Source organism: Desmodus rotundus, chromosome 8 (assembly GCF_022682495.2).
Source record: "Desmodus rotundus isolate HL8 chromosome 8, HLdesRot8A.1, whole genome shotgun sequence".
In the NCBI taxonomy this organism is placed as follows: domain Eukaryota; kingdom Metazoa; phylum Chordata; class Mammalia; order Chiroptera; family Phyllostomidae; genus Desmodus; species Desmodus rotundus.
In genome coordinates, this window is record NC_071394.1 from 101,613,710 (window position 1) to 101,631,328 (window position 17,619).

General features: G+C 35.3%; 1 protein-coding gene across 4 annotated transcripts in view; it reads left to right on the forward strand.

Moving 5' to 3' along the window:
* Positions 1–17,619, forward strand: part of PIK3CB (phosphatidylinositol-4,5-bisphosphate 3-kinase catalytic subunit beta) — a 166,338-nt gene that overhangs the window by 127,194 nt on the left and 21,525 nt on the right. For 2 of the 4 annotated variants that reach the window (XM_053929835.2, XM_053929836.2), the window contains exons 13-19: positions 2,363–2,484; positions 2,793–2,858; positions 4,428–4,571; positions 5,784–5,883; positions 12,025–12,203; positions 13,241–13,350; positions 14,518–14,596. In XM_053929835.2, the coding sequence (XP_053785810.1) occupies positions 2,363–2,484; positions 2,793–2,858; positions 4,428–4,571; positions 5,784–5,883; positions 12,025–12,203; positions 13,241–13,350; positions 14,518–14,596 (800 nt within the window). The remainder of the gene's footprint in view (positions 1–2,362; positions 2,485–2,792; positions 2,859–4,427; positions 4,572–5,783; positions 5,884–12,024; positions 12,204–13,240; positions 13,351–14,517; positions 14,597–17,619) is intronic. The other 2 variants (XM_053929837.2, XM_024566262.4) reach the window with 1 other exon arrangement.

Genomic DNA, 17,619 nt, shown 5'->3' on the forward strand with positions numbered 1-17,619 from the left:
AACTAACAATGAAAATGGGGATGGATTCATAGATGGAGAGGAGGATGACAGTGGGGGTGTTGAGGAGGTGGATGGATTGAGCAAAAAGGGAAAAAGACTCATGGACATGGACACCAGTGTGATAATTGGGGGTGTGGTGTATAAGGGTATTAAATAGTAATGGAAAAAGGTACAATAAAGATTTAAAAAATGAAAAGAAAACAAGTTACTTTCTTAAAAAATATCATCAGTGAATTTCAATATTTTTGGAAATGAGAAAATACATTTTAACTTAGCTGCTAGATATCCATTCACGTATTATTGACTTTTGGGGGGCACTGACCTACGAGGTCTTTCTGGGAAAAATCCAGCTATTGTTAATATAACAAGAACAGTTTGTACTACATTGACATAACCTTACAGCCAAGAAGAGTGGAATGGAATGTGCGTGCCTGAACAATGACCACTTCACTGTTCTTGTCAGTGGGAGTGGTAAATGCTGTTGAGTGGTTGAGTGAGCATGTGTACTCTGTGTCCATCACATTCAAAATGACTGAGTGAGTAGAGCAATGAATCTGCATTGAGCTTGCACATTCCTCCATGGAACTGTTCAGATGATTCAGAAGGCTTTCAGGGACAATGTAATGAGTGCAGTGTAAATAAAAGTGTGGCAAAAATTCTTTAAAGATGGTCGAGGATCTAAGTGATCCACGTTCTGGAAGACCTGCAACAAGGAGACCACCTGAGAATATTGAACATGTACAGGCTGCAGTCAACAAAGACTTCTGGCTTTTCCCAAAACTCAAATCACCTTTGAAAGGGAAGAGATTTCTGATTGTTGATAAGATTGAGGAATATATGAGGCAGCTGATGGTGATTCTAACAAAGGATTTTGCACAGTGTTTTGAATAGTGGAAGAGATGCTAGGAGAACTGTGTGAGGTCCGAAGGTACCTCCTTTGAAGGGGACTGAGGTGTCATTGTCCTATGTACAATGTTTCTTGTATCTTGTATGCAACAAATGTCTCTGTTTTTCAAATTTCGTGTCTGTCTGCTTCCTGGACACTACCCGTAATTAATGAGGGGTAAATAATTTGTAGAATTAAATAATAAAATATAAACTATTTTTATTTAATTCCCAAAGTCCAAGTTGTACACAAAAGCTCAAATGACATACACAAAGCAGCCAGCAGGTAGTAACAGACCACTTCTCACAACACAACTTTGAGATTGGGCAGCCAGTTGAGAGAAAGTTTTCCAAGTTGTTGCCATCTGTGTGCCATAATTTTGTAACTCTGATGTTGTATACATTTTGTCTATCTTCCTTGGGGTTGATGTCAGAGATAACCAAGAAACCCAGTGAGATAAATCAAATATTAAGCAATAATATTTTGTTAGATGGGGTTGAGCTTTAGAGGCCACATTCATATCGTCAAAAAATTTTGCTTGCTCTCCATAACCAGTTTTCTTCCTACTTACCATCCCTGATAAGAACGCGTGCTATAAACATATCAGAAACTTGAGGAGTAAGGGACTCTTGCCAACAGCAACCATGATGAGTGTCTTTGTGTTATGATGGGATTCAGATAAAATATAAACTTTTTATTTAATTCTCAAAGCCCCAGTCTCACACAAAAACTCAATAGCTTAAAAGGTTTGGGCTCATTGGAACTAGGGTTTTCAAAGATGTGGCTATGTGTACCGAAACCTATCCTCCACCTCCACTTCCAGCTCATCTCCCCAAGGAATTCTACTTTTATCCTATGTCTAGACCATTTCTAAGTGGCATCTGTAAATAGGAGACTGGTTGTATTTGTCTTGTTTTTAGAAAATAAACAACGAGGTGCTATTTATTTCTAATAGCGTACTTATTGTGATTTAAAGGGTTTAAATGTGTATGGTCAATAAAATGTTCAATTAAGTGATAAGATTCTCTTAAAATATTAAGAGTTAAAAGTAAACTGAAAATAATTTTCTGTTGTCATTAATCAACTTTATATGTAAATTGCCCATTGTTAACTTGAGCCCTGCAACTTTTATTTGTACTTTGAATTTTACCTTTAACTATTTCTTGGTCATTTTGTGCATGTGTACGCATCATTTCTTCCTCCCTCCCTCCCTCCCTCTCTTTCCTTTTAAAAATTATTTAATGGCTGTTGATTGTAGAATTCATATATTCAGTGTATCATTTATTTCCAGGTAAGTACTTAATAGCTTTTTTCCTGTTTATCTATAGAATATCTCAGCTGTGACTATCTTTATTAATCCGTATTAACAGGAATAGGTTTTTGAGGCCTCTGTAATTGCAAATATGTTTCTTTCTTTTGACCCATCTCTGCTCCTGACTCCTATAATTTCTGAACCAGTTTCAATTTTTTAAACAGCTTCAGGCACTACTTCAGATTTGGCCTAAACTGCCCCCCCGGGAGGCCCTGGAGCTTCTAGATTTCAACTATCCAGATCAGTATGTTCGGGAATATGCTGTGGGCTGCCTGCAACAGATGAGGTATCTCGTGTACTTGGCTTTTTGCGGGGCAAGGAACTACTTGGGTGTGGACAGAGAAGATGATGTCTACTGGAATGTCTCATAAGAAAGGAAGAGGCTAGGAATTGTTCAGAGTTTAAAGCATTTGTTCCTCCCTCCCACCCCCAATGTGCGTGTGTGTCTATGCGCACATGCTTACTCTATGTTGTAAAACAAACAAAAACATACTGGATCAGAGGTCCCCAAGGTCACCCTCAGGTTCCATGATTCACTAGGAGGACTCATAGGACTCACTATATAATCATACTCTTGGTTATGATTTATTACAGCAAAAGGATACAGAGCAGAATTGGCAAAGGAAAAAGATTCATGGGGCAAAGTCTGGAGGAAACCAGGCAAGTTTCTAAGGTTCCTTTCCCAGTGGAGTCACACTAAATACACTTAATTCCCTCAGCAACGAGGTGTAACAACATGTTTGAAATATTGTCTACCAGGAAAGTTCGTCAGAGATTTAGTAGGTAGGGTTTTTAATGGGGGCTAGTCTAGCACATACCAAAACTCTAGAGTTCCAGAAGAAAAATGGATATTTAGCATAAACCATATGTTTGCACAGTTGAGCACACTCTTACCTGTTACAGTGGTAGAAAGCCTTTGGAAATCTATGTTTCCAGAAGCCAGACAAGAGCAGCCGTTTTCAGGTGATAGCAGGCAGGCCTGATCTGTTACTTTTTTCTGTCTACCACTCAGAATAAATAAATGTTAATATTTCATAATGATTATTTTTTAAAAATTAAAAAAAAATTTAAGCAAATAACATCACAGTTAAAGATGAAGTCCTCATAGTTTCCTTACTGAGTTCTGATTACTTCCTTCACTTTCCAGAGGCAACTGTAATCATGAATTTGGTGTGTATCTTTCTGTACCACATTTTTATATTTTTATCACACATCTACATGTATAAAAATATAGATAATGATATTATAATACATTTAAAATTTACACAAATGTGTTTTACAATATGTATATTTTTACATTTTGCTTTTTAAAAAATTCAAAGTTAGGGTTTTGGGTTTAGTGTTTCCCATTACAGATAAAAGTTGTTTATTCCTTTTACCACTGTGTAATACTCTCTCTGTAAAATATAGGGATATATTTTAATTTTTCCATTTCCCTGTTGAGGAACATTTTAAGTTTTCCGATTTGTCTGTTATCAACAATGCTGCTGTGAATATGCTTGTACAGTCCCCTTTGGTCAGTACTGTGTAGAAATCCATGGGACTTATTTGCAAGTAGTGGATTCATGTGGATTCATGTCTTACCTGACTACTGGAACTGCCTCTGATGGGAGTGTGTTTACATGTAAATGTATGGGAATGGACACCCAATAGAGAGCCACTAACCCTAATTAATTCAACTCAGTTTAATTACAATATTATGTTATTATTAATTCAGTGATTGAATTCCCACTTAAAAATGCACTTATTTTCTTATCCTTTAAGCTAAAGTTAAGATTTTAATTGTTCATTGGTTATCTGGGAGAAATAATTGCTTAACCCTAATGATAGGAAAGGAAGATAAATTGCTAAAGAACTGATATAATTTTTATTTAAAAAAACCGATTGGTTGACAAAGTACAAAACTTTTCCAGCATGTCCAGAAATTAGTACCTAATTTTATTGTAACTTTGGGCTGATTGTAAATATAGTCATCAGTTCTGTCAACCTGAGTAATTTAATAAAAATACTCTGTATATCTATTCTTTGCTCCCGTCCACTCTCCCTCCTGCCTATCTGAAATCCTCAGCCTTTCTTTTGTGTTAGTGGAATAGTGTATGTAAGCATGCAACAATCCTGACCCCCCAAAATACTTGTGTTTCAGTAAGTTAGTATTTGATAGTTTGATAGGAAGGGATCTTTTTCTGGCACAGGGTGTTGAGTGACTTACTGTGTCTTTTGTTTTTTCAGTGATGAAGAGCTCTCTCAATATCTTTTACAACTGGTGCAAGTTTTAAAATATGAGCCTTTTCTTGATTGTGCCCTTTCTAGATTCCTATTAGAAAGAGCACTTGCTAATCGGAGGATAGGGCAGTTCCTGTTTTGGCATCTTAGGTAAGTGTTTCATATTTCAATTTGAGTCCACCTTGTGCTTTCATAAATATAAATCAGCATAAGACAGGACATTTAGCAAAAACAGCCAGCCTCTTTAGTTGTTTCTGAGCCATCTATAACATTGATACTCTTCTCGGTATCTTCTATTTCTTGATAACCCAAATTCTTAACTTTAACTATTTGGCAAAATAATTTAGATAAGTATCCCTCTGTGCCTCCTTGATTTTTAACTGAAACTAATCATTAATGTTTTGCTATTTTCCTATAAAGTGTACTTACTATGGTAATATATTTGGACTAAAAAACAGATTTACTAATTCCTTCCATCAGTTTGTGAGTAGTAATATATCATTGCTAGTGTTGGATAAAGATTTTAAAGTTTTCCTGTAACAACAGCAACTCTATTTTTAGCTTCTTTATTAACTAGGTCATTTTTAGAAATACATAAACGTTATTTCACCCAGTTTGTAGAGGAGTAAAATCAGGAAAGAGGACTAAAGTTCTTTTGTTTCCTTTGAAAAATATCGATTCCTCATTTCTGACCCCACCGAGACCTTTTTTTTTTTTTTCATCTGGACCTCAGAGAATTGAAAGTAATGATTATCAGAAAATAAAATAACTTTCTTTTAGGCTAAACTTCTAAGGAAAATAAGTTCTATAAGTATAATACTTTTATGTTAATTTTAGGGATTATATTTTTAGATTTTGATTTTCTTAAGAGTCTTTCCTTTCTTATTTTCAACTTGTCTTCTTTTCTTATCCAGTTAAATGTTCTTATTTTAAACCTCCCAGGGAATCAGGTATTCCTTCCTGTTTCAATTGTGCACACCATTCATTAAGTGAGAAAAAATTGAATAGAACCTAATTGAGGGACTAGTTGATTGTGTGATATGGGTCAGATCTTTGTAATTATTTCTAAATTAGTAATATTACCTTTTCACTCCAAAAAGCAAATAAGGTAAGATGTAAAATTTTGGGGTTTCTTGGAATAAAGAATTAAATAATTATGAAATCTCATATCTTTTTGAACTGTGATATTTAAAGAGTTGGAATGTTGACTGTCTCACTGAAATTGTTTCACAAGAGGATGTGTTCTTCTTTTCTCTGGTTAACATCTTAAGTTAGTTTTATGATAGAAAAAAGAAGTCAGTACTTGCATTTGGTGATCTGAAGTGTTTGATAAGCCCTCATAATAATATTAACTTTCTGCAGGTCAGAAGTGCACATTCCTGCTGTCTCCATACAATTTGGTGTCATCCTTGAAGCGTACTGCCGGGGAAGCGTAGGGCACATGAAAGTGCTATCCAAGCAGGTATCAGCTTATTTTAATCTTCATGTAGTTTGTCACGTGGCATTTGATAAATTGCATCATATGCTATTTCTTTCATTTCATTATTTTAGAGGTTTCAGTAACTAAACCAGATTAATACATTTTTTAAATCAAAATTTAAGACAAGGAATAAAATTTCAACAAGCTTAGCAGAAGATCATTAATTGAATGCTACCTGACAAATTAATCAGGGTTCCCCATAGTATTTATAATAGTCCTAGGAAATACCTAGTTAGATATACTTAACAGTGGGTTTGTTGATGATAGTGACAATAGTCATGAAATCTTTAGGCTCCTTTTTTTCATATCCCTGAGTTACTCTTTCCAATTAGTTAGTATTTATGATTCATATGCTCTGCCATTTGTTTTAGACTGAGATATTTTGAAATCTAAGTCCATAGGTGTTAAAAGAATTCATAATCCTCAACTTGCTTTTTAAAAACTGTATATGTATATATGCCTGAAATTGTGATATTCTCCCATGGTCCCTTATTCCTCACAGCCCTCATTTTCTAATCATTGCAGGTGATGACATATCAGTGATATTAATAGGCCAGATATTGTTTATTCTAGGCTAAGAACCATACTAAGTGTTTTAAGTGTGATATCTTACTGTACTCTGTTAATACTATGACATAGTACTTACCAGCACTGTCTAGATTTGACAAGGGAAAAAACTGAGGCTCCAAGAGTTTAATTTACTTACCTGAAAACTCACAACTATTTTTTTTATTGTTCAATTACAGTTGTGCCGCCTTTTTCCCACTGCTCTCCCCTTCCCTGTCCCTCTGCACTCCTGCTCCCACAGTCAGCCCCCACCCCATTATCTGTGCCCATGAGTCCTCTATTCATGTTCTTTGACTTGCCCATTCCTCTGTTTTTTTAAAGATTTTATTTATTTATTTCTAGAGAGAGGGGAAGGGAAAGAGAGAGAGAGGAAGGGAAACATTGATGTGCCAGAGAAACATCTCTTGGTTGCTTCTTGCATGTCCCCAACTGGGGACCTGACTCACAATCTAGGCATATGCCCTGACCGGGAACTGAACTGGCAACTTATTGTTTTTTGGTATGATGCCCATCCTACTAAGCCACACCAGTCAAGGCAAAACTCACAAGTATTAAGTGACAGAAATAATGTTCAAATTTAGATCTGTTCAGATATCAAACTAAAGTGTTTTTAAAAATCTGGGTATTTTTATACCACTTAGCAGCACAAATCTTTCACTTTTAAGTCAAAACTTAAACACTGACCCATTATGTATTATAAATAGACAATAATATCATTTTATTAGTATAAATGTATTTTTAAGCTAAAATAAAATAGAAACCATTTAACAGAATATAAAATTTCAAAATTAGGGATTATTGTTAATAGTGGTAGTCTCAGTATGCAATTATTTCTGTATTTTGTTTTTGAGATAATCCTGATTCATACAGCTAAGTAATTGTAAGTAATAATGAGTTTCTAAATAGCTTGTTTGCAAATGAGAAGCATAACTATGACCCAGGCTTGATTTGCTGGTCGGGCCTTGGTTCCTTGAAGGATGAGATGAGAGCATTTCTGTCCTCAAAATAAAGCAGCCCTGTATCTCAGCTTTTTCTGCTGGAGCCCTTCATTGGCAGATGCTCTTGTCCTCTAGCATTACTTTTTTTCTGAACTGAGTATTACCTAACCTCACACAAGAAGGTTTTCTTTATGGTTTAATACATATATTTACTCAGAACTTATTATATGCCAAGGTTTATGTTAGGTATCGGTGATGCGAAGTCAAATTAGCTATGTTGCTGTTGTCAAGGAGTTTATATTCATAGAGTAGGTGTACAAATCAGTGATTAAGTATTATGATACCAGTGTTTTGGGCATATCACAGAAGCACAAGATACACAAGTAATCTACCCCAGTGCATTAGGGAAGAGTTCATGGTAGAAGTGACAGTTGTGGGATTTGATGGTCTAGTTGGTGTTAGCTAGATGAAAAGTGTTAGTGTTCTACAGAGAAACAGTACCAATGGGATATATATTTATGTATATATCTAGAGAGAGAGTGAACAGGGTGGGGGTGAGATTGAGAATTGTAAAGAATTGGCTCACAGGATTATGGAGGCTGAGAAGTCCCAAGATCAGCAGTCAAGCAAGCTGGAAACACAGGAAAGTTGATGGTGTAGTTCCAGTTTAAATCTGCAGGCCTGAAAACCAGGAGAGCCAATAGTATGTAAGTTCTGGTCAGAAGGAGACAAGCTTGACACTAAGAAGACTCATGTTTCAGTTCAAGTCGGAAAGCAGGAAAAGACCTATGTCCAAGTTCATGGTAGTAAGGCATATGGAATTCTTCTTACTCTCAGGAAGGTCTGCCTTTTTGATGTATTCAGGACTTCATATGTTTGGTAGAGGCCCATTCACATTAGGGAGGGCAACCTGCTTTTCTTAGTCTATTGACTGATTCAGATGTTAATCTCATCTGAAAACACCCTCACAGACATTTGTAGAATAATGTTGGATTAAATATCTGGACACTTCATAGTCCAGTCAAGCTAATACATAAAATTAACCATGACAGATCAATTAAGCATCTATATACAGATTGTTAAACTATACTTAATCTCCAAATAAAGACAGTAACAAGGTCAAAATTTCACCTAGCATGATACAACTACCCTGAGTATAACTAAAAATGCACTAACCTCTTTCCCAGAAGAGGAAATAGTGCCCTTGAGTGGTGTTTATTTTTCTCCTTGGCATTCTGTAAATTAAATACTGTGATGTTATAAACATTAACAACGCTTAAATACTGTGACATAAAGCCAGTCTATCTTATGTTACCTGATAAGGGAATAAGAGCAGGAAGACACAAAGACATTTCCTATAAACATACAACACAAACACAAATAACAAAAAGAAGAGATATTCATGACAACTAGTCCTCATTTTTGTAAGTGGTTACATGGTCATAGCTGGTATTTATCACTACTTTCTTCCAACCTGTTCTGTATTTTCTTTGCCTTTAGCAAGCTCCTCAGTTGTCTGTGGTTCTTTACCTGCTGGAATGACCCAAACCTTCATTCTTGAAGGGTCTAGGCTATTAGTAGTTCTGCCTGAATTGGCTTCTAATTTTGGCCTTAATCACAGAGACTGATAATACCAACAGATCTCCTGTATTCTAGAAAAACTCTTCCTTACTTCCACTGTGGTGTAGTGGGCCAATTTCCCCTTGGTGCTCAGGATCAATCACTCCAGCCAGCATCATGATGCCCTTCTTTGCCTGTTGTCCCAGAGGCATGAGAAGTGCAAAATGGCTGGGAAGGAGTGTTCAAGTTCAGTGGCATCCTTGTTGTGTCTCCCAGTGAAAGCATTCCTCCCTTTGTAACTTAAGACCACTATGTCAGCAGATGGTCACAGGAGCAGGAAGCCAAAGTTTTGCTAGCGGTTCACCGTGGGAGTAATAGTAGTACCACCTCCATTTCCATACCTTGATTCCTCGACCCATGAACTCTGGCAGTAGGAGAAACAGCATCATATATTGGCCACTGATTCATAGCAGATAGAATCTTCTGGGGACCCTCGCCCCAGCCCTGCAAGGTATTGTCACCTAGTTGGTGCTGTAACTGAGTCTTCAAAAGGCCATTTCACTCTTCTATCAAGCCAGCTACTTTAGGATTGTGAGGAATATGGTAAGACGAGTGAATTCTGTGAGCATGAGACCATTGCTGCATTTCAGTTTCCGTGAAATGAGCTTCTTGACCAGAAGCAATGCTGTGTGGAATACCATGACAATAGATAACTAACTATGAGTCCATGGATGGTAGTTTTGGCAGAAGCATTGAGTAAAGGGAAGGCAAATTTGTATCCACTGCACTTTTCTAACTCATTTGCATCGCCAGAGAAACTCCCATAGGTTTTCAGAGGTAATTTTAGTAGTGATGATTTTTCATTCATGTTAAAACCAATTATATCTGATCCCTCCTTTAGAAAGCCCATTAATGATGGTAATAATAGCTAACCACTTTTTATGGGCTGTTTCTTCTTCATAACAATATGAAATTGATACTATTAATCTCCTTAATTTTATAGTCCCCTTAAATCAGTCTCATACCTGTCAATGTCTCTGGTGTTCATGGCTACTTAGTCCAGTCCATTATCCTCTCACCTGCATGTCTTCATTAACCTCCTAAACTGTGCCCTTTGTTCCCATTCTTGTTCCCTACACTCCACCCCAATTCTCTACAGATAAAGTTATTCCTTTTAAAATGTAGAAGTATTATCTCATTTTCATTTTTTTAAATCCCTGCAGTAGTTTCATTGCATGGAGAATAAAAATCCAAACCCTTTGTCAAAACCTATAAGGCCACACTTGATGAAGTCCCTACTTCTTTGACCTCACTCATATGCTCAAACCGTGCTGGACATTTTCTTGGTTCTCTGGGAACCTCAGCTTGACTTTTATAACAGCATATCATAACATATGATATATGTGTGATCATTCTTACTTTTTTCCCCTAGACTGATGACTAACAAGGGGAAGACAACCTTTACATGGTAGTTCTTATTATCACTGTAAACCTATAAAAAGACAAGGTGTTAAAGCACTTGAAGTATCTGACTTACAGACGTATGGGTATTCAGGACACTGTTCCAGGAAATGGATGTCAACACAATTAGTGATGGGGCATGAAAATTCCCAGCTGTACAAACATGGAAGAAATTCAGATTTGAAATACTTCAAAAAGTTCCTGTTTGCATGGCCCATTTTTCAGTTTGTTCCCTTTTCATCACTGTTTGCATAGCTTCTGAAATAGTTGAAATATGGAGTGTCTGGTTTTGACAGATGACTCACTTGGCAGGTTTTAGCCACCTCACTTTTATCATCAAGCTACATAGAACTTTCCCAGTTTCCTGTGAGCATGCCCTCAGCCTGTCTAGAAATTGTGTGCCTGAATTCACCTCCCTACAGAGTCTTAGTGGTTTCCTTGCATAGAAGTAGAGTTTGAAAACGAAAAGGTGGTGTAAAGTAAATCTTCTGTTCATGGAAATTCAAGCCATGGTGTTCATAATTTTTTTTTAATTTTTATTTATTGATAGGAGAGACAGAGACATACATTGATTTGTTGTTCCACCCGTTTATGCATTCATTAGTTGATTCTTGTTATGTGCCCCGACCAGGGATCCAAACCCACAACATTGGCATATGAGGACGATGCTCCAGCCCAACTGAGCTTACCTTGCCAGGGCCCAAATGTTTTTTGTATAAATATGTATATGCTTGTTATATACAACTTACACATACTCTATTTTTATCACTAGTTTCCAGTTTTACAGACATAGTTGGTAAAATCTTATGATTTATGGTTGTCCATGGCTCTCTCATGGAATTTTATATAATATAGCATCGAAACACCCTCAGTTATTAATCAAAGTTGGCTTTTAAACATAATGGATTTGATTAACTTGGCCATTGTTAATTCATCTTACACCATTTGCATAAGCTTTTTAAAAATTTGCAACCATTTTGGTAGCCAGTTACCTCATTATAAAAACAAGTAATTAATTTAGACTTGGACAATAAATACTGTGTCTGTCTATATTTTATTTATTACAGAAACAATCCATTTTAACTCCCCATTAGTGGAAAGAGAGAATATACTGAGAAGATGTCATATAAGAGTGATGATAAGAAGAAGGTAGTAAGGTTGAATATCAGGAACTCCAAGGTTACTTATATATAAATTTTCCTCTTATGCTATGGAGTTGGCCAAACGTAGTGGTTCAGATTAGTTGCGTTTCAAATTCTATTACTCAGTGAGCTGCAGAGTGCTGAGTAGTTTAAGTTTCATACTTATCTTCTTACTCACAATCTATATCCCTTTACTTTTCTCTGATTTATATGATTCCATATAAGAAAATGGTTTAAGAAAGTTTGAAAAATGGTGCTTTAAGTAACAAGTGAAAAAGTAAGTTTTTTAATGCTGTTGTATGTATTGTAAGCCAAGCACCATTTTTACTTTAGCTGGTTGGGGCATGTGTGTGTGTTGGAGTGGTTACTGATTAATATGGTCAAATTATATGATAGTACTTTATATTATTTTTAACCATGAATTAATTTTGGTGGTGGGGAAACTTATTTTTCAGGTTGAAGCACTCAACAAGTTAAAAACTTTAAATAGTTTAATCAAACTGAATGCAGTGAAGCTAAACAGAGCCAAAGGGAAAGAGGCCATGCACACTTGTTTAAAACAGAATGCTTACCGGGAAGCCCTCTCTGACCTGCAGTCACCTCTGAACCCATGTGTCATCCTCTCAGAACTCTAGTAAGTGACAGCCTGTGATATACTTAGTGAATCTTACATGAAAATAGCAATAAAGAAAGGATTTCTAAGTGACTGCCTTCTAGGAGGAATAAGTTCACCTGTTAGCCTCAATAAGTGGAATATAATTAAAGAAGGGAAATCTTAAAAGTCCTTGAAGGTTATTCTTGTGTACAATAAGATGTATGTCTGCTAGCTAAATTTACCTCTGGGGTTAGTGAAAGTTATAACAAGTTGATTTCCTTTCAATTGTATGTAATTAAATTTGTTTTCTATTACTGGTTTATAAGAGTCAAAAGTCCTATTAAGTAAAATGTTGGCACTTGTCATTTAATAGTTAACATATTTTAAAATTGTTTACTAATTAACTTTCCTATTTCAAAATGAGATCTTGAATAAATTTGGAAAGTTATTTTCCACTTTTTTATTCTCTACAGAAGTAATAATAGAAAAGCAATAATGTGTATTTAGTGTATCAGAGTTGATTCCTTTTTAAGAAATCAAGGATGAACTTTTAATAACCCTAATTTTAATTCCATAATATGTTCTGTTTGTTAATGACTGTATATAACAACATAAACTTAAGAAGAAAGAAAAAAAAGGAGGAATTACAGGAATTAAAAAAATTATTTATTGATTTTTGAGAGAGAAATGTTGATTTGTTGTTCCCCTTATTTTGTGCATTTATTGGTTGCTTCTTATATGTACCCTGAACAGGGATAGAACCTGCAGCATTGGCATATTGGGACAATGCTCTAACCAACTGAGCTACCCAGCCAGGCCTAAAAAAAGAAGGAATTTTAAATGTAGGTAGTGAGAGGTGCAAACCTGGGTTTTCCATCCAGTCCATATGACATCACTACATGCCAACCGAGACTGTCACCCAGATTGCTTTTCTACCAAAAGGAAATGTTCTAATTCTGACATCTGCAGACTGGGACAGGTGAGGGGTTCTCTCAAGCCTAGTTATCATGGCAAAATTATAATCTTGCCATATCTTTACATTGAAGTGGGCTAATTTTCCCCTTGTTTGATTTCAGTGTTGAAAAGTGTAAATACATGGATTCTAAAATGAAGCCATTGTGGTTGGTGTACAATAACAAGGTGTTTGGTGAAGATTCAGTCGGAGTGATTTTTAAAAATGGTGATGGTATGTACTGAGGTTTTTACAGAACCAAATTCCTTAGTATTTCTTCATTTGTTGTTATTTTGCTTTATCTGAAAGGTGATGTGCAAATGAGTAACGAATGATAGCCAAAAGGGCTAGCTTAATGGCTGTATGGTTGAATTCAGCATGTCCTAAATCTTTTTTCTCCCCTTTTGGAAATTGACTTCTACAGCTTACTTACATACATTCTTCTAATGAACTTTTCTCCCTTTTTCCCTATAAAATACAAAGTCTGTCTGTTCCTTTGGTAGAAAGCTTGTGAAATACAACAGAATATTTTCAACAATATATTCATACATCTTATTGCAATGATAGCAATTTTGATATTGCTGCCATAGTTTTGTATTTTAAAATATTTAACTGACCCATACTTTATAAAGGAAATGGCTCTGAAGTAATCACACCAACCAGAAGGCGGTCATGAGTGCTACTACTTACTAGTTTATGTGACTGCAGGCCAGTTGCGCGAACGAACTTCATTGAGTTTCAGATTCTTCTTGTCCCTGAGGATTATAACATCTATATGTTGGGGTTATTAAAATGAATTAAGTGAGATAAGTAAATATGCTTAACGTAATATGTGCTTACAACTATTTTTAAAAGAACTCGTAGTATTTTGCTGACATTTAACATCACTTGAACATATGGATGTCATTATGTAAAAGTCACTACTTTCACAAGCTTCTGTTAACTTTAAAATTGCCCCTGGACATTATAAATAAAATCAAATATTACTGTTTTGTAAACCCATCATGCAATTATTACTTATGTAATTCTGAAGAACTTCCTATACATTCTTAAAATTAAAAATGAAGGAAAAAAATTAGCGTGAATTGTGTGGATGCTTTAATACAGCATTATGTTATAACTATTACAGCATCCATATAATTAGTGTATTAGCTTATACATGGTAAACATTAAGAATATTTTTACACTTAATTTCTGAAATAGTGTTGCAGGGACATTCTAACCAACAAACCTAATATTTGACATAATGAATATGGTCAATATTAAAATTTTGGTAAAAAAGATAGCATAGCATTTGTCAATGGTTTTAGTTAATTCTGGCCGAAATGTCTAATCTTGAATTAATGTTAGCAGTTAAAAATGGGAAGCATTTGTAATAATGCAGGGGGCTTTTTCCCTTAGATTTACGACAGGATATGTTGACACTCCAAATGCTGCGCTTGATGGATTTACTCTGGAAAGAAGCCGGTCTGGATCTTCGGTGAGGTTTCTGATTAATTGTTTTTGCCTCATATTATATTCCTTCCAAAGCAAAATTATAAAAACTTGTTGATTCCTTCCCTCCTGTTGTTATTAATTTTTTCGTAAGAAAATCTGTATAGCATTTTACAGTTTACAGTGTACTTTCAAATACATAACTTACTTAAACCTCAGGTGTAAAACTATCCATGTGATGGTAAATTCAGGAAAAAGGAATAGGTTTACTTCCAGTAAGGCCTGGACAGACAGCAAGAGTCACAGTCTAACCCTCTGTGGTTTTGAAGTTGTTCTTTGGGAGGATTCACCGGTGGTTATGAGAGTGACAAGGACAGAGAAAGGACTGCTCATCTCCTTAGCCTAGTAACACTGATCTCTCTGCCTTCCTGATGGTGAAGAATTTCGGTGGACTTGGAGAGTTTTTAGCTTGCCACCATTATTAGGGGTAGACAAGAAAGGGATAAACAAGACAGGTTTATGGCAACAGACAAAAGGAAACATAATGGATTTTAAAAGTTTAATTAGAACTGATATTCTACAGTAAAGAACCAACGAAGATAATTGCAAACAAAATGTTGATATAGTTACATAAAAATACAAGATTTGTATGTCAGCCAAGAAAATTAAGTCTGCCCTCACACTGGACATGGTATCATAACAAACAGGATGAGAGATAGTAATTGTAAATATTTAAAGAGCTTATAAAACTATATGGGAAAAATGTGAAAAGGCTATTCATACAAGATAAAATAAGTAAATTAATAATTATGCAAATACTGTCAGTTCCAATGTAAAAGTATAGATTACAGGAACAATTGGATGTTACTGATATCCTAGCAAAGATTTTTGTTAAACGATACCCTGTATCCAATATTTCCAGAACTTACTTTAAAATTTAAAATATGGACAGAGATTTATGTACAAAGATATTTATTCTTGCTTTATTTACAAATTTAAAAATTGGGTCACCCTTTTAAAAATATTGTATTTATTTAGGTTTAGTAGTTATTTATTGTTTTTTTTCCATTACCATTTATCCCCTTTATGCCCCCTTCCACCTCCACCCATCCCCCTCCTCACAGCAATCATCACACTGTTGTTCCTGTCCATGAGATATTTTTCTTTTTTTGCTCCATCCTTCCACTCCCCAACCATCCCCCAAAGCTGTCTTTTGTTTGTTAATTCGGTTTGTTCATTAGACTCCACATATGTGTGAAATCATGTGGTATTTGTGTCTCTGACTGGCTTATTTCACCTAGGCTAATGTTCTCCAGGTCCATCCATGCTATCGAAAAGCATAAAATTTTCTTTTTTACTGCTGAGAAGTATTCCATTGTGTAAATGTACCATAGCTGTTTTATCCACTCATCTGACGAACACTTGGGCTACACATTTGCTCAATAGTAGAATAAGGGTTTAAAAATTATGAGCTTTTTCAGTATGACCAAATATCTCAGATATTTAAAAAATACTGTTTACAGAGAATTGCTAACAATTTGGTGAAAGCGCTTACCTTCAAATATCAAATGAAATAAATATGATGCAAAGGTACTGTTATAAAATTATTTCAGCCATGTTAAAAAGTTAAATAGTTGACAGAATCTTAAGACAGTAATGGTCATTTCTGGGTGATGGGACTAAAGATTATTTCCTTTCCCTATCCTCTCCCCACCCCATACACCTTTGTGTGTCTGTTTCTCTAGTTTTCTACAATGGTAATCTCCTTCAATCAAGGAGAAAAAAACATTAAGCATATTTCCTGATATAATATACGTCCATAGAGTTTCTAAACTTTTCAAATGCTAGTTAATTATGTTTAACTTTAATCATTTATCTGATTCTTTATATTTTATTTATTTTTTAAAAGCCTTATCATTTCTTTTTTTAAAGATTTTATTTATTTATTTTCAGGCAGAGGGGAAGGTAGGGAGAAAGAGAGGAAGAGAAAGGTCAATGTGTGGTTGCTTCTTGCGCCTGGCCTGCAACCCAGGCATGTGCCCTGACTGGGAATCAAACCAGCAACCCTTTGCTTCACAGGCCAGCACTCAATCCACTGAGCCACACCAGCCAGGGTTGTATGTTTTAAACTTTATAAATAGATGCCATCATATTGCATATAACTTCTGCAGTTCACTTTTTCTCACCTTTTTGTCAGGTTTATCAAGATTAATACGGGAGGTTCTAAATTATTTTTACTTCTCTATTAATGCTTTGAATAAATAAAAAAATTTATCCACTCGCCTATTAATAGTTATTTCTGTTCAACCCCCTGCCCCCACCCTGCCAAAGCCCTACAGCTTACACACTTCTAAATATATTTCTGTTTCTGTATTGACGAGTCTTTTATATAACCAGAAATGGAATTGCAATGTCATAAGGCATGTGTATTTTCAACTTTACCTCCCCAAAAGGTTGTACCAGTGTTACGTTAGCGCCCAGAAATATCTCCTTGTACCTCTTAATTTTCTTTTTTCTAAATCTAATGGATATAACATGGTATCTCACAGAATTTTAATTTTCATTCTTTTATGAGTAGTTAGGGTTAGTATATTTTCAGTATTTATAAGTATTGTGTTTCTTTGCTATAAATTTCCTAGGTTGATTTAAGGTCTGTGCTTTTTCTTATATTATTTTTAAAAAATCCTTCCCCATGCAGTTATCTTTTTAAAATTGATTTGAGGGAAAGAAACATCTTAAGTTGATTTGAGAGAGAGAGAGAAAGATTTATTATTTCACTTATTTATGCATTCCTTGATTGATTCTTGTATCTCCCCTTACCAGGGATTGAAGCCACAACCTTGATGTATTGGAACGATGCTCTAAATAATTGAGCTACCCACTCAGGACTACAATTATCTTAGAGATATATTTTAAAACTTACATTTATTGGGGTGACATTGGTTAATTACATTATATAAGTTTCAAGTGTACAGTCCTCTGATATATCATCTGTGTGTATATTGCATTGTGTGCTCACCACCCAAAATCTAGTCTCCTCACTTTGACCCACTTTACCTTCTTCATCCT